The sequence below is a fragment of the Stenella coeruleoalba genome (assembly GCF_951394435.1).
Source record: "Stenella coeruleoalba genome assembly, chromosome: X".
In the NCBI taxonomy this organism is placed as follows: Eukaryota; Metazoa; Chordata; class Mammalia; order Artiodactyla; family Delphinidae; genus Stenella; species Stenella coeruleoalba.
In genome coordinates, this window is record NC_137152.1 from 28,150,687 (window position 1) to 28,175,902 (window position 25,216).

Sequence of the window (25,216 nt, forward strand, 5' to 3'; positions counted from 1 at the left end):
CCTTGAAGACAGGCAAATTTCTTACCTTTCTAGGCACTTTGGGACATAAAAATTCCTATCCATTCTCTTCCACTTGAAAGTTGAGTGTTGAATTCGCTTTAGGCGCTCACCTTTTCCTCCTCTGCTCCTTCAGCTTCTGCTAGACCTTGACCTGAAGATCGTGGAGGAAGGAAACGGTCATGATCTACTCTTTAACCCTTGCCCCTTCCCATTTCTCTCTCCTCTGGTATTTTGAGGACCTGGGAGAAGGAAGGGGAAAGGGGACAGATGTCTCTAACTTAACTGGTATTGCTGTCACCCCCTCTTGGCTGTCACTAATTCTTTGGTGGGCCTAATTATAAGTTGGGTGGGAGATGCACAGTGTTCTTCAAGGGCTCCTAGAAGAAGCCTCCCCACAACACAGTTCCAAGAATAGGACTCATGACTCTGCACTGGCCTCTTTTGCACCCTTCCCCAGCTGGCTCCTATCCTGGTATGCACACCTCACTTCCTCGTTGTTGAGGCCGTCTGCCTGGCAAACAGCCCTCTGGGGCAGAGTAGCAGCAACATAGCTCAAGTTTTGCACAGTATCCACCTAACTTATGGGAAGTACTTACACCCTCATTTTAATCCTTCGAAGTAGTCTGCTCTATTGCTGACCCTGTTCCCCACTTTGCTTTTCCTCATATCCACCCTGTGGGCACAGGGGGCAGGAGTGGGGCACATCGGCCATTCCACTGCTTAAGCAGATGTCCACTTGGGGAATGGTTGTTAGTGTTCTCCTCTTGCAAGTACCCTACATGTGGCTTTCTTAGAGCTCCCCTTAGTAGTTCAGGGTCTTAGGGTCTAAACAGTAACTTTGAATTTATGAAAGTGTGACCAACCAACCTAGCATGTGCAGTGGTGATCCTAGTGGCCCCGTCAGCCACCATGCCACTGCTTTGGAGTGCCTGATTGCTTGCTAGGCAGTAGTCACTGTTAGAAACGGCTCATGCTATCCAATAATGAGTGGCGTTCAGTCAGTGGAACTGATGAGAATGGAACTTTCACATTCAAACTGGGATTTGAGTAGAACCCTAAATCAGCAACTTTGCTTGGTAAATGTTTAACGCACCTGTTATTTCATCTGAAAGATGGTGTCACATGCCTCCCATGGCATGCTAGGAGGAGGTTAGCTATGAATTCAGAGAACAGGGGTTTACCTGTTACCCAAGGAATTATATTCCTTAGCCTAATACATTAAACCTCTCTCTCCAAAGAAGTAAAAGAAAGAAGAAAAAAGTCAGAAACCACCCATCCTAGGATGAGGCTGAAGTGTTGTAAAATGATACAATATCCAACAGAAAATGCCAGTTTTTTTAAATTAATGTTTTCCATATTTATGCATAATACTGTGGACCATTAGGGCCACAAATAAATTACCAAAAAGTTTAAACAATTATGAATAATTTTAAAAAGTAGCTACTTTGATAAATATACTAAGGCAAGTGGATGACAAAACCCAATATGTTTTACCATATTTCATCAATTCTCTAATCATTTATTCACATTTTAACTTCTGTGAAATTGAGGTGCTGCAGCTTACAATCAATGACATGTGTTTGAAAGCATGTTTTTTTCTTTTTTAATACAGAAAAAAAGTGTGCTTTTCAATTCATGGTATATTTGATAAAATACAGCAGCCAATCACCACCCCTGCACACTCCTCAGAGATTCCCATCTGGATGGGGCCACTACTGTAAATCAATTTCTGTTACAGTGGGTGGCTGCTGATTTAATATTGGGGGTGGTAACTGGTCCTTTCCCCCAGCGTTAGGGCACAGTTCCTCTAGTGTTAGGGTGCAGCTCCCCCAAGGCAAGACTTCTGACCATGGTTCTCATGGTTGGAGTATCAGCAACTGTAAAAATAAGATTCAGTTTAGTGGGATAAGGAGGGTGGGAGGAAGACACAAGAGGGAGACGATATGGGGGGATATATGTATACGTATAGCTGATTCACTTTGTTATACAGCAGAAACTAACACACCATTGTAAAGCAACTATACTCCAATAAAGATGTAATAAATAAATAAATAAATAAAGTGACTATTGATTAAAAAAAGATTCAGTTTAGCCACTTGCAAGGTACAGTAAAATCCATGGCAAAGGAAATTAGAACTTTGCAATAGCCCTATATTGTCAGCCATAGGTCTTAAGTACCATCAAGCTGAAACAGGGCATCTCTTCCCCTAGTGCACAGACAGCCACCTGCAGAGCAAAGAGGGCTCCGCCTTTTCTTGAATTGTATGCTTCAGAGGGTTGCACTGTCATAACTTAACATAGCATTACTATCTGAATGTTAAAATATTACCCCATTCCCAAAGCTAGTATTTGATACCAATCACCGCTCATCATGAATAGACTAAAGCCTGATTTTCCTTTCCATTCTATTATTGAAGAAAGGACTCATGGAATAGGCTCCAGTCATTGTTATAACTGATAGGGTCCAGGAAAACCAAATAGGTCAAGCTCTTCATTTCACAAAGAAGGAAATAACAGCCTCAGAGAAGTTGTCTGCTCATTTCCCCACAGCAAGATATTGATTGGTCCAGCCCCAAGTAGGACCCAGGTCTCCCTGCCCTGCCTTCCCCTCCCTCTGCGTTGAACACAGTTCCCTCCTAATTTAATGGGTGATGGTTATGCTGGGGTTTCACAGTGGAACAATTTACCTCTAGGCTTCTTATGCCAGTTCTTATTAGGCCATTAGTAAAGGCACATCACAATATGCTTATTCAAGCCCAGATATGATCGAAATGGAAAAACTGGTGGCTGGTTCATACTCTTAGCTGTATTTTTATTTTTACTGTTTTAAAATGCATTAGAACAGGCAAAGCAGGTGACATTCTTTGCATCTGTAGACCAATATTGTGAGTGCCAAAAAGACCAATGATGCGCCTGATTTCTGACTGGAGTTGGAACTCGTGGCTTTTGATTCCTAATCAGGTACTCCGGAGCATCATACCATGTAGCTGACATAGTTGGAGCACAAGGCAGGAAGAAAAGAAAAAGAAAACCTAATAGAACTTGCAATATAATAGGGCCAACTGGGAAAGAATACAGAGGTTGGCTGAAATTTCCTGTTACTATCTGAGAAGTGGCAACCTGAACTCTTGGACAGTTTTGAACTTGTTTGGTTTAATGGTGAGATCATTTTCAAGGGAGCTGTCTTTAAGCTAAATAAACTGATGAGGTTTCATTATAATTCTAGAGTAATGTCTGAAGAGGTAGAAGAGATGATAAAGAATTCTATTTAAAGTTAGTGAAACTTTTCAATTCTATAGAGATTTATTTTTATTACTTTGAAAGACAGATTACATTATAAAGATCCAGGTACATACTAATAACTAAAATGAGATAAAGTAGTAAGAACAATAATTCCCCACAAATCTAGAATTTCCCCACAAATCTAGAATTTATATTAGTTTTTCATTAAAACTGTTCCATTTTGCTATTTTGTATTTTAAAATATTAAAATCCAGAAACTAACACAACACTGTAAATCAACTATACTTCAAAAAACAAAAAGAAAAAGTATCCAGGGTAAACTTTAGACGAAACTGAGATAAATAATTATTTACTAAGAATTGTAATGTCTCTTCAACTTACTATAAAGAGATACTTTGTTCCAGTATATGCCATTCTCTTTGCCTTTTCCACTCCACCACCTGTTGTATTACTCATTTCCATTATACTAGAAATCCTGTGCTCATTGCAGTTTGGTCTGAATTGTCCTACCACCAACATTCTTGGTGAGAAAAGAAAGTAATTGCCTGAATTAATGTATTCTAAGTTGCAATCTGTGTGGCAGATAGTTGATCTAAGAACCATTTTACCCCCTTCTTCCTTGCTAAGAGAACCCCAATTTGGGGGAGTAATAACATACCCAGGTGCTAGAGGTGAATCATTGTCTAATCATGATTCTGGTCTAGTCTAGTCATTGCCATGACTAATCACAGCAATACTGTTCCCTTTCCATAATCTGTAGTAATGTCTTCTCCCTCATTCTTTTTTTTTTTTTTAATTTTTATTTTATTTATTTAAATTTATTTATTTATTTATTTAATCTATTTTTGGCTGCGTTGGGTCTTCGTTGCTGCATGAGGGCTTCCTCTAGTTGCAAGCAAGCAGGGGCCACTCTTCGCTGCAGTGCACGTGCTTCTCATTGTGGTGGCCTCTCTTGTTGCAGAGCAAGGGCTCTAGGTGCGTGGGCTTCAGTAGCTGTGGCACCCGGGCTTAGTTGCTCCTTGGCATGTGGGATCTTCCCAGACCAGGGCTCGAACCCGTGTCCCCTGCACTGGCAGGCGGATTCTTAACCACTGCGCCACCAGGGAAGCCCCCTCATTCTTGATATTGGTAATTTGCCTTCTCTCTTTTTTCCTGATCTGTCAGTCTAGAAATTTCTTTAATCCTAAAGAGTCTGTGTTTGGTTTTATTTATTTTCTCTATTTTTTGTTTATTTTCTATTTCACTGAATTTTCCTTTCTTGATTGTTCCTGACTTATGCTTGATTTGGGTGTTTATTGCTCTTCTTTTTCTTGTTCCTTAAGGGCGATGGTTAGATTTTTGATTTTACATGTTTTTTTCTTTTTTAATCGTGTGTGATTTGAATCCTTTGAAATTTATTGAGACTTGGTTATGGCCCAGAATATGATTGATCTTGGTAAATATTCTATGTGTACTTGAGAAGAATGTGCTTCTAAAGAATATATTTAAAAGTTTCTTCTCTTCTGTTTCATGAGTATTATTTCTTCCTCTTTTGCTTTTCTCCTCCTGATTTATAAGAAGTAATACCATACTGGTTGCCTGCAGAAAGGAGACCAGTGTGGCTTTGAACCATGTGACTATATTACCTATTCAGAAAATTCTGTAGTTTTAGAAATTTTTGAAAAATGATAATTGAATCATGGTAGTGGTTAAACACACCAAAAACATCTACGCACACGCATGCGCGCATACACACACACACACCACATACCCTAAAGGGTATCATTAGCACACCAGATATATGAGGAATTCTTGGAAGATAGGAAATGGCAGATACAGTCAAATTAGTTAATTCAGAGAATTTGAAACATCTGCGGTAGAAAACTGAGGCCATTCAGACACACTTCAGGAACAGTCACCAAAACTGAAGCATTGTACAGAGTCCTAGGTCAGCAGTGAGATGAAAGACCTACTCTATGAACGGTACATGTTTCATCCTGTCCTGAGCCTCCCCCACCCCTGCTTCCATTGGGCATAAGCACCTGTGCCATATGACCACCTTTAATCTCCCAAAACTGCACTCCAAAGACAGTGAATGAGCTTAAGATACCTGTAGACCTGCACAGAAGGGAAACATCAGGACACAGCTACCTCGAAGGGAAAAACATTTGTCTTCTGATGTGAGAAATTACATCTTTCTTTTGGCAACAGTGAGGGTCTCTAGCCTACCTGAAAGCTCCATGCCATGTTCCCGCAAAGGAGGCCACTGAATAATTGACACGCTCTGCCCTCCCATTCCAAGGAGGAGACTATAAGTGAAATGGATGTCCGAACTCCAGAGCTTATCCGTGCTAATCACCGAGGCTAATCAAATGAGTCCTTTCTTCCTAAGTTTAAATGAACAAAAAGGCTTGCCAGACATTGAGGAAAGTAAAAGAGAAGATCATGATGAACAAACACAACTATTTCTACAGAAAAAGCAAATATAATACAGGAAACAGAATAAATTCATATTCTCAGAATTTTAAGGAAGATAGTGGGTTTATAAAATGAGAGCAGGGTGCTATAAGAAGGAGCAATTAGAGAACAAGAGAAAGTCCTTGGAAGATAAAAATATTATTGCAAAATTTAAAGATTAATAGATGCCAGATGCTCAGCGCAGTCGGCCTACCTCACCCAGGCCTGGATGAAACCTGGAACACAGGTTTCGTGCCCCGCCCTCCGAGCACATCAACCCTCCCAATCCCCCCCCCCCCCCCCCCGGTAACGGAACCGGAACCTCCTTTCCCCCTCCCAAACCCGGGTAATGGGCCGCCCTTTCCGTCCATCCCAAAGCGGCCGCCCTCTTCGACCACATGGGACCGCTCCGAGGCAGCTACCGTAGGCTCCGCGGCCTTGCTTTCTCGCTCGCCACGCTGCCCACGCCGCCCTCTCAGGTGCGCCAGAACTACCACCGCGACTGCGAGGCCGCCGTCAACAGCCATTTCACCCTGGAGCTCCACGCCTCTTTCGTGTGCCTGGCCCTGGCCTTTTACCTCGACCGCGACGACGTGGCCTTGAAGCACTTCACCCGGTTCTTCCTGCACCGCTCCCACGAGCACAGCGGGCGGGCCCAGGGCCTGATGGGTCTACAGAACCAGCGTGGGGGCCGCCTCCACTTCCAAGACATCAGGAAGCCAGACAGTGACGAGTGGAAGAGTGGCCTCAAGGCCATGAAGTGCGCCTTGTTCCTGGAGAAGCTCGTGAACCAGAGCCTGCTTCACCTGCACCAGCTGGCCATCGACATGAGCGACCCCCACCTGCGCCACTTCCTGGCAACTCACTACCTCCGCCAGCAGGTGGCGTTCATCAGCGAGCTGGAGGGTCATGTCACCACCCTGAGCATGATGGGGGCCCCGGACGTCGACCTGGCAGGGTCCCTCTTTGACAAGCTCACCCTGGGCGACAGCGACAAGAACTGAGCGTGGACTGGACTTCCCCAGAGCCACGGGGTGACCAGAGCCCTGGTCACCGTGCCTGCCATGCACACGGCAATAGTGCCCTTGCAGAAGAAATTCGATTTTTTTTTTTTTTTTTTTTTGCAACAAGTGCAGGACTCTTTTCCTGGACTTTATCACTTAAGTTTTTTTCTTCCAGTTTTTCCGTTTCTTCCAATAAAGTTATTGGTTCATAAATAAATAAAGGTCTCTGGTTGATTCATGTGGGCAAATCTCATTTTTTAAGTTTTAAAACAGGTATCCAGGAGTCTCTGAACACAGCCATACCCCAACCATATGCAGCTCAGGATCTCCACTGGGAGGGAGAAGGTGTTCCATGGGGCCCTGGAAAACACAAAATCAATCTTCCCCTTATAATAATGTGGGTATATGGGGGTAGACTGGGGTGGGGTGGGGTGAGGTAGGGGTCCTTGGTGAATGTGGGTGCATGTGCATAGTAAAAGTATAGAACCATAGCCTGAAAATCATGATTGCAGTTGCCTCTGGGGAAGAAGTGAAGGGAATAGGATTGCGCAGGGATTAAAATAAAGGGAGTCTTCAGTTTCACCTGAAATGTTCATGTTCATTAAATTATGCAGATACTAATTGTTAAGTATGAGTAGAAGATGGGGGGTGGAGGGGTTTGGAAGTCTGAATGGTGGAGTATCTCTTTGACAAGTTCACTCTGGGCAACAGTGATAATGGAAAAATGAGTGTTAGGCTGTCTTGCTCAGAAACAACGGGGGTGACTTCCCATGGTCACCAATGCCTGGCATGCATGTTGTAATAACAAAACATCCACTTATATATGTTTTCTTTCCTTTGTATCGGATGTATATATATGCATGCGTGTGTGTGTGTGTGTGTGTGTGTGTGTGTATGTGTATTTTAATTCCAACCAGCAGCAGAGTTCATTTTGAATCTCTAGACTACATTCTGAATGTTTGCTTAGGAAGACGCCCTTTGTTGAAAAGCAGTTCGGTGATCACATTACTGGAAATGATATAGCTGCTTCCTAGACCTTCCCTGAGCCTGGCTGTATTTCTGCCCTTGGGTTTCATATATCCAACTTTGATTTAGTTTTTGTTATTTGCTACCAAGAGAACCTAAGCTAATATGTCTTATTATCAACACGCTTTTACCAGCCTCCACTGTATTTACAGTAGAGTAAATAGCTCTTCTAGGGTAGTAAATGACATTTTTCTCTTTATCCCTACTACGGAGTCCACTGAAAGGGAAAAGGATCAAGGGTAGAAGAGATCAAATAAGAACAATTGCCCGGTTGATTCGTGTGTGCAACTCTCTTACCTTTAAAGTTTTAAAACAAGTATCCAGGAGTCTCTCCAGCTACCCATGCCCGGTCCACATGTAGCTCAGGATCTCCACAGAGGGAGGGAGAAGGTGTTCCATGGGACCCTGGAAAACACAAAATCCGTCTTCCCCTAATAAACAATGTGGGGGTGGCCTGGGGCCCTGGTGAATGTGGATGTCTCTACATAGTTGAAGTATAAAAACATGCCCTGAAAATCATGATTGGGGTTGATCAGGGGAAAGAGTGAAGGGAATGAGATTGGGCAGGGCTTGAAATAAAGGGGGTCTTCACTTTATTTGAAATGTTAATGGTTAATTCTGGATTAGCAAGATGGGGGGCCCTGGAAGCCAACACAGCAGAGTCCCTCTTTGAAAAGCTCACCCTGCGCTACAGTGTTAAGGGAAACTGAGCCTTAGCCTGTCTTCCCCATAGATCTGAGGGTGACTTCCTCTGGTCCCCTATGCAGGACATGCAGTTGTCCTTAGAAAACCTCTACTTTCCCCTTATAAACAGTGTGGTTATGTGGGGTGAGGTGAGAGGGGCGGTTTGGGGCTCTGGTGTCTGTGGGTGCATGTGTATGGTAAAAATGTGGATAAAAACATGTTCTGTAATGCATCATAGCGGTTGCCTCCCAGGAAGAAGTGAAAAACGGCATTGGGCAGGGGTTAAATAAATGGAGTCTTCAACTTTATCTGAAGTATGTTAGCTTATTAAATTATGCAAGTGTTAATGTTTATTACTTCTCAGTAATTCTAGTTCATTCTAGTTGTTAACATCAGGATTTCCTTCTTTCCCATGGCTGAATAATACTCCATTGTGTATGTGTGTGTGTGTGTGTATATATATATATAATATATATATATTATATATATATCCTCCCGGACCAGGGCACGAACCCGTGTCCCCTGCATCGGCAGGCGGACTCTCAACCACTGTGCCACCAGGGAAGCCCAGTTCAGTTTATTCTTAAATATTTTATTGCTTTTGATTTTATTGTGAATAAGATTGTTTTATTTTTCAGATGTCTTGTTAGTGTATAGAAAATACAACTGTTTACGTTAATTTTGTATCCTGCAACTTTCCTGAATTCCTTGATTAGTTATAACAGGTTTTTGGTGGAGTCTTTAGGACTTTCTATATATATAATCATATCATCTGCAAAGACATTCTGACTTCTTCCTTTCCAATATGGTTTCCTTTTATTTCTCTTTCTTGCCTGATTGCTATGGCTGGGACTTCCAGTACTATGTTGAATAGGAGTGGTGAAAGTGGGATTCTTGTCTTGTTCCTGATCTTAGAGGAAAAGCTTTCAACTTTTCATCATTGTGGATGATGTTAGCTGTGGACTTGCTCTATATGGCTTGTATTATGTTGAGGTGTCTTCTCTCTATACCCAATTTAAGAATTTTTATCATGAAAGAATGTATTTTATTAAATTATTTTTATTCATCAAGGTGATGATCATATGATTTTTATCTTCCATTCTATTAATGTAGTGGATCAGTTTTTGATTTGCATATGTTAAACTATCCTTCCATCCCAGTGATAAATCCCACTTGATCATAGAACGTGACCTTTTTAATGTGCTGCTCAGTTCAGTTTGCAAAGGTTATGTTGAGGATATTTGCATCTATACTGAACAGGGATATTGACCTGTAGTTTTTTTTCTTGTAGTGTCCTTACCTGGCTTTGGTATTAGGGTAATGCTAGCCTTGTAAGATGATTTTTGGAGTGTTCCCTCCTGTCCAATTTTTTGGAAGTGTTTGAGAAGGATTGGTGTTAATTCTTCTTTAAATGTTTGGTAGAATTCACCAGGGAAACGATCTGGTCCTGGCTTTTCTTTGGGAGAGCTTTTTCATTAGTGATTCAATTACCCTACTCATTATTGTTCTGTTCAGATTTTCTGTTTCTTCCTGATAAAAGTCTTGGTAGTTGCATGTTTCTCAGAATTTATCCATTTCTTCTAGGTTCCAATTTGTTGGTGTATAGTTGTTTATAGGATCTCTTATGATCCTTTGTATTTCTGTGGTATCAGTTGTAATGTCTCCTCTTTCATTTCTGATTTTGAGTCTTTTTTTTCCTTAGTCTAGCCAAAGGTTGTCAATTTCATTAATTTTTTTTCTTGATGTATGCATTTGTCACTATGCATTTCCCTCCTAGAACTGTTGTTTGTGCATCCCATTTGTTTTCATATGCTGTTTCCACTTTTGTTTGCCTCAAGATAATATTCTATTTCCCTTTTGAATTGTTCTGTGACCCTTCGGTTGTTCAGGAGTATGTTTTTTTAATTTCCACATATTGGTGATTTTTCCAGCTTTCCTTCCATTGCTGACTTCTAGTTTCATACCATTGTGCTCAGGAAAGCTACTTGGTATGATTTCAGTCTTCTTAAATTTGCTAAGACTTTTTCTGAGACTTATCATGCAATCTACACTGGAGAATGTTTCTCCTGTGCTTGAGAAGAATGTGTGTGTTCTCCCGCTGTTGGATGGGATGATCTGTATATATCTATTTGACCCCTTTGACCTAAAGTACAGTAAAGTCCAACCTTTCCTCGTTGATTTTCTGTCTGGATGATCTGTGTTGAGAGTAGAGTATTAAAGGCCCCAACTATTATTGTATTGCTATTTATTTCTCCTTTTACATCTCTTAGTGTTTGCTTTATATTACTTAGGCATTCTGTGTTGGGTGCCTAAATATTTACACTTGTTATATCTTGATGAATTGACTCCTTCATCATAATGACTTTGTGTCTTTTGCCATATTTAGCTTTAAATCTATTTTGTGTGATAGATGCATAGCTACTTCTGCTTTCTTTTGGTTATATTTGCTAGAAATACCTTTTTCCACCCCTACACTCTCTATATATGTATGTCCTTAAAGCTAAAGTAATTATCTTGTAGGCAACTTATCACTGGATCTTGTTTTTTTAATCCATTCAGCCATCCTATGTCTCTTGATTAGAGAATTTAATCCTTTTATGTTTAAAATAATTATTTATAGGTAAGGACTTACTATTGCCATTTTGTTCATTGTTTTCTGACTGTTTTGTACATCCTTTGTTCCTTTTTTTGCCTCTCTTGCTGTCTTGATTTGATGACTTTTTGTAGTGGAATGCTTTGATTCCTTTTATTATAATCTTTTTTTTGTATCTAACACAGGTTTTTCCCTTGCATCTTTGGGATTGGTTACTGATGATTATTGTGATCCTTTGGTCATGTCATGTTTCCTTGATGTTTTTCATGTTCCTTGAAGTTTTGCATTGCTGTCTTTTCATTTGAAGCAGTAGTCACCTCCTACAGTCTTTACTAATTGCCTTCAGGAGAGAAATACCTGCTCTGAGCCCTGGTAGTGATTCTGAGGCTTTCTCAGACCTTCTATTGATATAGCTGCTCCATACTTCTTCCTCCCTCTTGTGGCAGAAGTCTTAAGCTTTTTCTTTCTTTTTTTTTTTTTTTTTTTTTTTTTTTTTTTTTGTGGTATGCGGGCCTCTCACTGTTGTGGCCTCTCCTGTTGCAGAGCACAGGCTCTGGACGCGCAGGCTCAGTGGCCATGGCTCACTGGTCCAGCCGCTCCGCGGCATGTGGGATCTTCTCGGACCGGGGCACGAACCCATGTCCCCTGCATCGGCAGGCAGACTTTCAACCACTGCGCCACCAGGGAAGCCCCTTAAGGTTTTTCTTATGCCTTCTCTTGTTCTTGCGCTGCACCAGTACAGGTGATGACAGTCACTTTTGTTTTCCAAAAAGTGGCACTAAATCTCAAGTTTGTGGTGTTTCCCTAGCCTGCAGATTTGGGCGATTTTCTGCACGTGCTTACTAGCCATTTTCCAAAGCTCACCCTGCCACCACCACTGGGAGCACACACAGGGAGCTGACCAAAGTGTGGGTGTGTGTGTGTAGAGGAGGCATGCTGAGTACTGAGGGTACCCACAGGTCAATTGGGGTCATCCATGAGCAAGGCATAACCAGTGTTTGTGGGCAGGCTTCTTGATGGAGTCCAAGACACAATTATTAGGATCCATGTCCCTTTAATGCCCTCTAAGAGGCCTGTCTGCCACTCTCTCAGCTTCTTCTTGACCCCCAGTCATGAAGCTCACAATTCAGTATTCCTCTCCAATGTGTCTGAAATTTGTATTATTTTTTCCAATGGTGTGTTGGAACTTTTCCTCTGGAAACCTGGACTTCCACAAAGGTTCTCACATCTGTGGGTGATTGTCTAAGACAGTGTGTTCCAGGGGCTCCTGGACTGTGGCCAAGAGGAGCTGGAACTGGTTTACAGGCTACCCCAGGAGCCATACCTGGGACCAAGTCAATATGCCCTTTACCCAGCGTGTGGGTGGTTGAGCCTCCTTCTGGGACATTTAGCATATGGAGCTGCATCATCCCACAGCTCCCACAAGGCACTGTTGTCCATGAATGGATGCCAAATTGTTGTTGAGGGGGGACGAAAACAATAAATCTCTTATTTCACCATGATGCTGACATTACTCTTGCTAATATTTCTACTTATGATTTTTCATCTGTGTTCATACTTTAACATGTAGATTTTTAAAAAATATGTGTGAGTAACACCCCTGTCCTGCTTTGGTGTTAGGATCATTCTGCCCTTGTAAAACAAACTGGGAAGTTTTCTCCATGTTTATATGCTCTGGAAGAGTTTTCGTATCATAGGTGTTTTGTTCTTAGGCGGTTTAGTAGAATTCCCATTAACATTATCTGGATTTGCTTTCTTTTTGTTAAGATAGATACGTTTATTTCTGTGAAAAAAAAAATGCCTTTGGGATTTTGATAGGGATTGCATTGAATCTGTGGATTGCTTTGGGTAGTATGGATATTTTAACAATATTAAGTCTTCTAATCCATGAAATGGTATGTCTTTTCATTTATTTGTTTCTTTTTAAATTTCTTTCAGCAATGTTTTGTGTCACACTGATTGATTTTCATACATTGAACTATCCTTGTATCCCAGGGATAAATCCCACTTGGTCATGATATATGATCCCTTTAATGTGCTGTTGAATTTTGTTTGCCTAGTATTTTGTTGAGGTTTTTTGCATCTATATTCATCAGAGATATTGGCCTGTAGTTTCCTTTTCTTGTAATTTCATTTTCTGACTTTGGAGGTAGTGTAATACTGGCCACATAAAATCAGTTTAGAAGTGTTTCCTCCTCTTCAGTTTCTTGGAAGAGTTTGAGAAGGATTAGTATTATTTTTTCTTAAATTCACATAGGGGCTTCCCTGGTGGTGCAGTGGTTGGGAACCCACCTGCCAGTGCAGGGGACACAGGTTCAGGTCCTGGTCCGGGAGGATCTCACATGCTGCGGAGCAACTAAGCCCGTGCACCACAGCTACTGAGCCTGTGCTCTGGAGCCCGCAAGCCACAGCTACTGAGCCCACGTGCCATAACTACTGAAGCCCGCACGCCTAAAGCCTGTGCTCCGCAACAGGAGAAGCCACCGCAATGAGAAGCCCGTGCACCGCAACGAGGAGTGGCCCCCGCTCGCCACAACTAGAGAAAGCCCACGCACAGCAACGAAGACCCAACACAGCCATAAATAAATAAATAAATTTATTAAAAAAAATATTCACATGGAACCACAAAGGACTCCAATGAATGCATAAGGAAGAAGCAGTGAAGAAAATACAAATAGGAAAGAAAGAAATCCTCTCATATGCTCCAATATGTATGAACCTTGAGGACACTATGATAAGTGAAATAAGCCAATCACAGAAGGACACATACTGCATTATTCCACTAATAGAAGATATACAAAGTAATCAGGCTCATAAAAAGAAGGTTGGATGGAGATTTCCAGGTGCTGGGGGGCAGGGAAAACTGGGAATTTGCTGTTCAATGTGTATAGAGTTTCAGTTATGCACAATAAAAAAGTTCTAGATATATCGTGCTACACAATATTGGGATTATAGTTGAAGATACTGTATTGTACACTTAAATTTTAATTAAGAGGGTAGATATCGTGTTACATGTTTTCTACCACAATAATAAATCACTTGTAATAGATGCCTTGTAAATATCTGTTGAATAAATGAAAAGTAAAAATAGATAATCTTATTTATTATACTTAGTAATCTATCAAGATTCTTCCTTAGATTTCAAGATATTAATTGCCACCACATACCATTTTGGCCATCCTAACATATTTTAATATGTAATTCTCTTACTGCTTTTAGTTTCTAAATAGCTTAGAATATCAAATTTTATTTTCCCTTTAACTCAAGAAATTTAGAAAGATGTTTATAAAATTTAAAACAGATGTTGGGATTACCACTTTTTGCTAATTTTTAATTGTATATGATATCGAGTGAGAATATAATTGCCCTAATTTCATTCATTTCTTTTTGTTCATTGTTCATTTAACAAGTATTTAGTGCATGCCTACTGTGTATCACGCACTATACTCATCAATGAGGATATAGCATGGTCAGACAAAGGCCCTTGTCTTAAAGGAACTTAAAGCCTAAAAATAAATAAGTAAATAAATATGATTAATTTCAATTGGGATTAAAACCATAGATAAGTATTTAGTTTACTGTGATAGAGAATAGCTTTTGCTGGAGGAGACATTATTATTATTTTGAATAAGGTGATCAGGGATACTTCTGTGGGTTGATGTTATATTGAAGGCCAAAGGATAAGTGAGAGTCAGCATATAATATAGCCAAGGGAAGGCATTTTAGGTGTTAGGGCATCAGAAAGGAGGAGGTGTATGTCACTGAACCATAATGAATTGAGGTAGAGTTGTACAAGGTAAGGTGGAGATGTAGGGTCTTGTAAGCAGTATTAGAGTAGTCCAAATTATATTCCAAGTGCAAATGCAAGGCTGTAAAGGGGTTTAAGCAGGCAAATGATTCTGGCTGTTCTGAAGGATGTTGGGTTTGGGGAAGAGTTGAAGCAAGAGGACCAGGTAAGAGGTATTGCAGAGGTCCAGGTGAAAGACCATGGTAGTTGGAACGACAGGGGTGGCTAAGGAAATGAGATATAGACAGATTCACATGGATTTTGGATAAGCTGATAGGATTTGTTCATCGATTTGAAAGTGAGAAATAAGAAATGGAGAAAATCTAGATTCAGAGATTTGGACTTGAGCACCTGGGTTGATGGTAGTGCTGTTTATTAATCTGGGGACTTTTGCTGGGGATACATTGGAGGTGGAAGGGTGGGGAAGGTATGTCATCTAAACAAAATCTGAGATGCATATTTTAGACATCCAAGTGGAATTGTCATGCAGGTAGCCAGAAAAATGAATCTGGAGCTCAGGAGGACGTCTTGTTTTGAAATATACATATGGGAGGCATCAGCTACAGATGATGTTGAGCTGAGGTCAAGGTACTGGAGAAGCTTACCAGAAAGGGAGTGGGGAGAGAGCATGGGGCAGCCTGCCACACACCCAGGGCAGCTAACATTAGAGAGCTGCTGGCCCCACCTGGACCATTACCTCATTCCAGACTGTGACCACCTGTGTCCACACCCAGTGGCCCCAAATCAGCCTGGCTTCTGGTTTCTCCTTTCAGGATGTGAAAAAGAGTTAGCTCTTTACGTTGTCTTCCCCAAGGAAATGATCTCCTTTTTCCATATGTCTTTTTTTTTTCTGTTCCCTTTCAAAACCTCAGTCTCTCACTCAGTCCACTGTGTTTGACCAGATGAAATCTGTACCCATGTAAAGTCTAAGGTTGTCCATGTCTGGGGAAAAAATTCTCAAAATATTTTGTTTCTTTTGAGCCGCCTATGTGTTACAAAGATAAAAGTTGAAAATTACAGATTTTTGTATGCAGTATTCAAGGTTACAGGAATAGTGTGAGTCTTTTTAAAGCTAGCAGATTGCTTTGAACATCTAATAAAACGTGAATAAGTTTATCTACATAGTAATTACCATCCACAATTCATCACTGCATTTTAACACTTTTTTAAAAAATGAAAATTATCGCCCTGTGAGTTCAGTTTCCAGAAAATGCTATTGGCATTTACCTCTTCTTAGTCAAAGTTGGTCACAGTTTTTACTTTCTTTCTTTCTCTGCTTGCTTGAAGGACCCCTCCTCTCTCTGACCTCGACTCAGATCCTACCTAGTAACTGTACTCCTCTAGATATGAGGAAGCACAGTGTAAGCAGCTGTGTTTATAACTGTAAATTGACTGAGGATCCTTATTTTCCTGACTTGGAGAGGCAGTTTGCTGTACCGATTTCTTAAGCTCAGATTACCTGGCTTCAAATCCCAGTTTATCCACTTACTTATCTTGGGTAAACTTGGCCAAGTTATTTAACTTCTCTGTGCCTCAGTTTCCTCACACGTAAAATAGAGATAATAAAAGTGTCAATCCCATTGGGTTTTTGCAATTAAATGAGCTATATGTAAATCATTTTGAACAGTGTCTGGTATATAGTAGGTACATTATGTGTTAGTCATCGTTTATCATCACCATCCTCATTGTCCACCCACTTCTAAGTTTTTTTGTGCTGTTTATGCTTTGGGGAGAAGATTTCATGTCTGTACTTTGCTACTGGTGGGTCTCTTGCATTTTGACCAACATTCGTTACCTGCATATTTAGAAGGAAAAACTCTTTGTAGCTGCTTAGTTGTCAGGTGTTGCCAGGATTCAGGAGGGTAGATCGCTATTTTCACTAACCCAAACTCAGGCCCAAGACTACAAGCGAATTTTGCTATGACAGTTTTCCCTAGTAATCCTCCCCATTCTGTCTCAATGAGCTTCCCTTTTAAATCACCCCGTAGAACACTTTTTGCTTATTCTTCCCAATTCCAGGTTGCCCAAGTCTGTGTTTTCCATCCTGAACTACCTCTCAGTTCTCAGAGATGGAAAAGAGCAAAAGGATGAAGTGCTAATCGTTAATCGTAATCCCCCTGTCATCTGGAGGTTGGGATCTGAAAAGGAGAGGAATGAGTGGGCACAAATGGGGGGCTGAGGAGTAGGCAAACAGGATCACATTAGAGCTACTAACAAAATAATAACTAAAATTGATAAATAACCACACACTTCGCCATGGGGGTTCTCAAGCTTTGTTGCACGTTAGAATTACCTCCAGGGTACATCCCAGACCAATTATATCAGTCTCTGGGGGCGGGACCTAGGCATCCCAGGCAGTCAAACCAGCATGAGCACCTTGCTACTTAAAGTGTGGTCTGTAGAGCAGCAGCAGCAACCTCACCTGAGAGCCTGTTAGAAACTCAGTAGTCTTAGGCACTACCCCAGACTTACTGAATCAGAATCTACAGTTTTTTAAATTTTTGGCTGCGTTGGGTCTTCGTTTCTGCGCGTGGGCTTTCTCTAGTTGCGGCAAGCGAGGGCTACCCTTCGTTGCGGTGAGCGGGCTTCTCATCGCGGTGGCTTCTCTTGTTGCGGAGCAAGGGCTCTAGGGCGCACGGGCTTCAGCAGTTGTGGCTCGTGGGCTCTAGAGCGCAGGCTCAATAGTTGTGGTGCACGGGCTTAGTTGCTCCGCGGCATGTGGGATCATTTCTTTTCAGTCTTTATTCTTTTCTGCAGCGGTGAATTCCACCATTCTGTCTTCCAGGTCACTTATCCGTTCTTCTGCCTCAGTTATTTTGCTATTGATTCCTTCTAGTGTAGTTTTCATTTCAGTTATTGTATTGTTCATCTCTGTTTGTTTGTTCTTTGATTCTTGTAGGTCTTTCTTAAACATTTCTTGCATCTTCTTGATCTTTGTCTCCATTCTTTTTCCAAGGTCCTGGATCATCTTCACTATCATTATTCTGAATTCTTTTTCTGGAAGGTTGCCTATCTCCACTTCATTCAGTTGTTTTTCTGGGGTTTTCTCTTGTTTCTTCATCTGGTACATAGTCTTCTGCCTTTTCATCTTGTCTGTCTTTCTGTGAATGTGTTTTTTGTTCCACAGGCTGCAGGATTGTAGTTCTTCTTGCTTCTGCTGTCTGCCCTCTGGTGGGTGAGGCTATCTAAGAGGCTTGTGTACGTTTCCTGATGGGAGGGACTGGTGGTGGGTAGAGCTGGGTGTTGCTCTGGTGGGCAGAGCTCAGTAAAACTTTAATCTGCTTGTCTGCTGATGGGTGGGGCTGGGTTCCCTCCCTGTTGGTTGTTTGGCCTGAGGCGAGCCAATACTGGAGCCTACGTGGGCTCTTTGGTGGGGCCAATGACAGCCCCCGGGAGGGCTCATGCCAAGGAGTACTTCCCAGACCTTCTGCTGCCAGTGTCCTTGTCCCCACAGTGAGCCACTGCCACCCCTTGCCTCTTCAGGAGACCCTCCAACACTAGCAGGTAGGTGTGGCTCAGTCTCCCCTGGGGTCACTGCTCCTCCCCTGGGTCCCGATGCGCACACTACTTTGTGTGTGCTCTCCAAGAGTGGAGTCTCTGTTTCCTCCAGTCCTGTCGAAGTCCTGCAATCAAATCCCACTAGCCTTCAAAGTCTGATTCTCTAGGAATTCCTCTTCCTGTTGCCGGACCCTCAGGTTGTGAAGCCTGACATGGGGCTCAGAACCTTCACTCCAGTGGGTGGACTTCTGTGGCATAAGTGTTCTCCAGTCTGTGAGTCACCCACTCAGCAGTTACGGGATTTGATTTTACTGTGATTGTGCCCTTCCTACCATCTCATTGTGGCTTCTCCTTTGTCTTTGGATGTGGGGGTACCCTTTCTGGTGGGCTCCGGTGTCCTCCTGTTGATGATTGTCCAGCAGCTAGCCATGACTCTGGCGTTCTCACAAGAGGGAGTGAGAGCACGTCCTTCTACTCTGCCATCTTGGTTCGTCTTTTCTGTTGTACAAGTTTTGATGGTCATTCTGACCAGTGTGAGGTGATGTTATAGAGATTGTTTTAAACAAATTAATTTTGGCAATATAACCCAGAGGTAGATAAAAGGTCACATATATGTAACATGCATCCATAGACATACATAGACCCACAGAGACCTTATAGCTTCCATTCCAAATTTTAGCCATGAATAAGATACAACAATACAAAACTCACTTGTGTATAAATAATGATTGAATCCAAATTGTGTCTGGCAGATGGAACAAGTTAGGATTACCTGCTCCAGTGGCTAAAGCTTTTTACTAATATTTTCGGAGAAGACTTTAAAGATTTGTATTTGTCCTTGACAAGTAATATTATGGAGGCTATGGAGTAGATTTTGTGCAACAGAGCTTTGAAGGCAGTTGCATTATTAAAAGCATCCCCCCCACCCTCTTTTTCTTCAGTCTTAGGTGATTATGAGCAGTGTTTTAGTTACCATGTCTTTGAAATATAATCTCCCCAGGAGCTAAGATTTACATCTTCAAGGGACAGAGAGAAAGATTGTAAGTTTGCTCCTAGGAGTTTTAGTGCCCTTTGGATCATTTCAGGAATCCCAATAAAAGGTAGTGCCACACACACCCCCAATAATTAGGGGAATACACCCTGTAAAAAGAATTCTCTGGACTCAGGGTCCAAGGGGGCCCATTCAGGGTTGGAAATGAAGAAGGGGTCATTTGGGTCACTGTGGTCATGGAAACCATCAACCCATTGGACTGTGCCAATTTTGTGCAGCAGGAGATGGTTCTCGTCTTGATGTTTTCCATTCACTGTGATGCTTAGCAGTGATCACTGTGGTGGAAGGATGGGGATGGTGCTAGGCAATAAATAGCCAAGTAAGGAGAGGGACGGCTCTGGTACAGGTATCGGTGGCTCTAGGAACCTTTGCCTTCTCTTCTCCCTCCTCCTCCTCAGTAGAGGCCCCGATAATCTCGTCAGCTTTTCTTTTGGTGGCAGGAATGTCTCATGAGGCATGTTTCTCCATTCTGCCTCATTCAGGGGAAAGCCGAGGGGCTCAGGATCTGTGGTATCATACAGGAGAGGGGCAGGTTATAGATTTTAGGATCTTCAGAGATACCAACCAGTTAACACGTTTTGGCAGCCATGAGTAGCAATTCAGAGTTTGTTCCCCCCAAAAAAACACGAAAACCTGCAATGGCCAGTTAGCTTCCCCTTCTTCTTCCTGCTGCATAAAATCTTTAGGAAAGGTTTGAATTTAGTTAAGGTATAGTTTCTGATCTGTTTCTGTTGCACTTCTTGATTTTTTCCTATTGCCTCAATCTTAAGAATTATTATTGGAAAATTTTGAATGACATCACTGTGAGCCCTTTTCGTGGGCAGCTGCTTTCCTTTCCAGGGTGTGCCTCCACTAGCATGATACGCACAAGGCCTTTGGAAAAAGCCTCTGAGCCTCTGGAGCACAATAGCACAGTCTTGGCGTGTTGGTATGCTGGCACTGAGTAATGCCCTGGAAGCTTCCATGGGGTTTTACATTTATCAAGGAGCTGGTACACCTCCTTAGAGTTGTTAGGAGGTGCTGGCACCAGGTGCTCAGGAGAGGACATTTATAAATATTTGTCCATTAATTGTTTAGCAACATCATGGCCGGGATGCTTATCTCATCAGGTCTGGGAGGCGAAGAGCAATAGTAGTGAGTAGTGAAGCAGTGACACAGAGACTGCAGGCCTCTGTTGTATTTTCCCTTTTGTGGTGCCGTCAGTTTCCTGTCAGGAGGCTACTTCACTGTTCTGGGTTAAGGCTCACAGTCCAAGCGTGACCCACCAACTCAATTTTCAGAAGTCTCCTATCTTCCTTACCTATAGGAACCCTTTCATCCTGCCTTTAGCCCAGAGCCTCTCTTGGTCAGTGACAATAGCCTGGTGATCCAGTCCACCTTCCTAAGTTCTCCTTGGCCTTGAGGTGTGGAGTACCCTCACACACATTCATAGTCAATTAAAGCCTCTACAGTTAGTGGTCTAATCACCTTATTAGACCACATGCCCTTGATCACACTGCTCTGGGTATACTGTTGATAGCAGCCATGATGTGCAAGCAACATGCAACAGAGGCAGTATGTGAAAGCACATAGCAGCTCAACAGACCTCAGGTAAGCAGTGCCCTTTCTCAGATGGGGTTACCCACCTGAGTTGGTTAGATCATGGTGTGTGATCCTTTTCATATATTGTTGAAATCAGTTTGCTCGTATTTTGTTGAGGATTTTTGCATCTGTGTTCATCAGGGATATTGGCCTGTAACTTTCTTTTCTTGTAGCATCCTCGTCTGGTTTTGGAGTCAGGGTTATGCTCACCTTGTAAAATGAGTTTGGAAGTGTTCCCTCTCCTTTTTTTTGGAAGCCTTGGAGAAGGATTGGTACTAACTCTTCTTTGAATGTGTTGTGTAATTCACCAGTGAAACTGTCTGGTCCTTGTCTTTTGCTGGCAGGTTTTTTGTTTAATAATCTCTAATTTAATTACTGGTAATTGGTCTGTTCAGATTTTCTATTTCTTTATGATCCTGTCTTGGTGTTTGTACATTTCTAGGAATTTATCCATTTCTTCTAGGTTGTCAAATTTGTTGGCAGGTAATTGTTCATAGTAGTCTCTTACATACTTTGTGTTTCTGTGGTATCGGTTGTTATGTGTCCTGTTTCATTTCTGATTTTATTTTAGTCCTCCCTTTTTCTTGGTGAGTCTAAAGGCTTGTCAACTTTGTTTAGCTTTTCAAAGAACCAGCTCTCAGTTTCACTGATTTTTCTATTGTCTTGTTAGTCCCTAGTTAGTTCATATATTTCCACTCTGATCTTTGTTATTTCCTTCCTTCTACTAACTTTGGCCTTCGCTTTTCCTTCTTTGAGTTCACTGAGGTATAAAATTAGGTTTTTTACGATTTTTGTTTCTTGATGTAGGAATTTATTGCAATGAACTTCCCTTTAGAGCTGCTTTTGCTGCATCCCGTATGTTTTGGTATGTTTTATTACCATTTCATTTGTCCCAGGAATTTTTTTTCTCTGTGATTTCTTCGTTGACCCATGGGTTGTTCACATGTTGTTTAATTTCTGAATTTTCCAGTTTCCTTCTTGTAACGGACTTCTAGTTTCATCCCACTGTGGTTGGAAAAGATGCTTGATAGCAGCTTTCAATCTTCGTAATATATTAAGGTTTGTTTTGTGTCCTAACATATGAACTATACTGGAAGAAATTATATGTGCACTTAACAAGAATGTGTATTCTATTGCTTTTGGATGGAATGATCTGTATCTCTCTCAAGTCCATCTGTTCTAATGTATCACTCATTTAAGGCTGATGTTTCCTTATTGATGTTCTGTCTGGTTGACCTATCCATTGATGAAAGTGACGTATAAAAGTCCCCTACTATCATTGTACTGCTATTTCTCCCTTTAGGGCTGTTAATCTTTGCTTTATATATTGAGGTGCTCCTATGTTGGGTGCATATTTACAAATGGTACATACTCCTGTTGGACTGACCCCTTTATGTAATGCCCTTCTTTCTCTCTTATTACAGTCTTTGTTTTAAAGTCTATTTTGTCTGGTGTAAGTATAGCTACCCCAGCTTTCTTTTGGTTCCTGTTTGCATGGAGTATCTTTTTCCATCCCTTCACTTTCAGTCTCTGTGTCCTTACATGCAAGGTGAGTCTCTTGAAGGCAGCATATAGATAGATAGGTCGTCTTTTTTTTAATGCCTTTTGATTACAGACTTTATTAGTTCATTTACATTTAAAGTAATGAACTATAGGTATATACTTATTTTTGTTTTGTTAATGAATTATAGGTATATACTTACTGCTGTTTTGTTAATTCTTTTCTTACCATTTTATAGTTCTCATTTCTTCTGTTCTTTTCCTTTGTGATTTGATGATTTTTAGTAGTATGCTTAGATTTCTTTTGCTTTATCTTGTGTGTCTTACTATAGGGTTTTTGCTTTGTGTCTACCATGAGGTTTACATATAGCAACTTATAACAACAGTCTATATATTTTAACTTTGAACACATTCTGAAGTTCTACATTCTTACTCCTCCCCCTGCCACGTTATGTTTTTCATATCACATTTTACATCTCTTTATCTCGTATATCCCCCCCTTACATACCATTGACCCTTGAATAACATGGGTTTGAACTGCCCAGGTCCACTTACACATGGATTTGTTTTCACTAAATATGTACTACAGTACTACAAAATATGTACTATAGTACTACACAACGTACAGTTGGTTGACTCCACGGATGTGGAACTGGTATATGCGAATTTTCAAGTGGGTGGAGGGTCAGCACACTTAACCCGTGTTGTTCAAGGGTCAACTATGTCTGTAGTTATTTTTACTACTTTTGTCCTTTAACATTCATACTCGCTTTAAGCCACCATTTTACTATATATTTACCAGTGAGATTTATCCTTTCATATGTTTTCTTGTTACTAGTACCCCTTTTTGTTCAGCTTAAAGAAATTCCTTTAACATGATGAACTCCTTTACCTTTTGCTTGTCCAGAAAACTCTTTCTGTCTCCAACTAACTATCAATACTTAGATGGGGAGAGTAGAGTAGAGTATTCTTGGTTGGAAGTTTTTCTTTCAGCACTTTGACTATATCATGCCACTCCCTTCTGGCCTGCAGCATTTCACCTAAAAAACCTACTGATGGTCTTACGGGGGTTCCCTTGTATGTTACAAATTGTTTTTCTCTTGCTGCTCTTAGAAGTCTCTCCTTAACTTTTAATTATAATGTGTCTTGGTGTGCGTCTCTTTGGGTTCATCTTGTTAGTTTGGAACTCCCTAGGCTTCCCAATCTGGATGTCTGTTTCCTTCCCCAGGTTAGGGAAGTTTGAGCCATTATTTCTTCAAAATATCTTTCTGTCCCTTTCTCCTCTTTCCGCCTCCTGGCACCTCCCTAAAATGTGAACGTTAAGTCAGCTTGATGTTGTCCCCACAGTCCCTTAAGCTATCATCTTCATTCTTTTTGCTGCTCTGACTGGGTGAGTTCCACTGCCCTGTCTTCGAGTTCACTGACCTTTTTTGCTTCATCTAGTCTGCTGTTGAACCCCACTAGTGTATTCTTCAGTACAGTTATTGTATCCTTCAGCTTTGTGACTTCCTTTTGAAGTTATCACTGAGTTTATCCATTCCTTTCCTGATGTTCCTGAGTACAGCAACATCTTTATGACCATTATTTATTTTGAACTCTTTATCAGATGATAACTAAGTCACTTACCTCAGTTTCATTAAGGATTTTTTTTCTGAGGTTTTTATCTTGTTTCATGTGCAACATATTCCTCTGTTTCTTCACTTTCCTTGACTCTTTGTATTGGTTTCTATATAGTAGATGAAACAACCACCTCTCTGTCTTGAAGGAGTAGCCTCATGTAGGGGATGAACCTTATCATTCAACCCTGCTCTAGCTCTTGGCTGTCTCTCAACCAGCAATCAATCATGAGAAGAGGAGAGTACAAATGCAGGATAGTGGAAATGCATCGGAGATTAAAGACCAGTAACTTCTTTTAAAACAATCTTGTTGTTTATATATAGACTGCTATATCAAAACCTCATGGGAACCACAAACCAAAAATGTACAATAGATAGATACACACACACACACACACACACAAAGAAAAAGGAATCCTAACACAAAACTGAAGATAGATAGTCATCAAATCACAAGAGGAGAGACCAAAAGAGGAAGGGAAGAAAAAAGACCTTCACCACAAAATCCAAAACAAAATGGCAATAAGAACATACATATTGATAATTACCTTAAATGTAAAGGACTAAATGCTCCAACCAAAAGACACAGACTAGCTGAATGAATGGATCCAAAAACAAGACCCGTATATATGCTGTCTACAAGAGCCCCACCTCAGACGTAGAGACACATACAGACTGAAAGTGAGGGGATGGAAAAAGGTATTCCATGCAAATGGAAATCAAAAGAAAGCTGGAGTAGCAATACTCATATCAGACAAAATAGACTTTAAAGAATGTTAAAGAGACAAGGAAGGACACTACATAATGATCAAGGGATCAATCCAAGAAGAAGATATAACAATTCTAACTATTTATGCACCCAACAGAGGAGCACCTCAATATATAAGGCAAATACTAACAGCCATAAAAGGGGAAATCGACAGTAACACAATAGTAGCGGGGGACTTTAACAGCCCACTTTCATCAATAGACATACACAGGCCTTAAATGACACACTAGACCAGATGGACTTAACTGAAATTTATAGAGCATTCCATCCAAAAGCAGCAGAATACACATTCTTGTCAAGTGCACATGGAACATTCTCCAGAATAGATCACATGCTGGGCCACAAAGCAAACCTTGGTTTACAATTAAGAAAATTGAAATCATATCAAGCATTTTTCCAACCACAATGCTATGAGATTAGAAATCAAC

General features: G+C 41.2%; 2 protein-coding genes across 4 annotated transcripts in view; both read left to right on the forward strand.

The window, feature by feature from the left end:
- Positions 1-25,216, forward strand: part of PRRG1 (proline rich and Gla domain 1) — a 255,606-nt gene that overhangs the window by 225,515 nt on the left and 4,875 nt on the right. The window lies entirely within an intron of this gene.
- Positions 6,036-6,855, forward strand: LOC307180082 (ferritin heavy chain-like). Its single transcript, XM_079910186.1, has one exon. It carries the CDS (start codon positions 6,078-6,080, stop codon positions 6,681-6,683), a length of 606 nt encoding a protein of 201 aa, XP_079766312.1. The 5' UTR covers positions 6,036-6,077; the 3' UTR covers positions 6,684-6,855.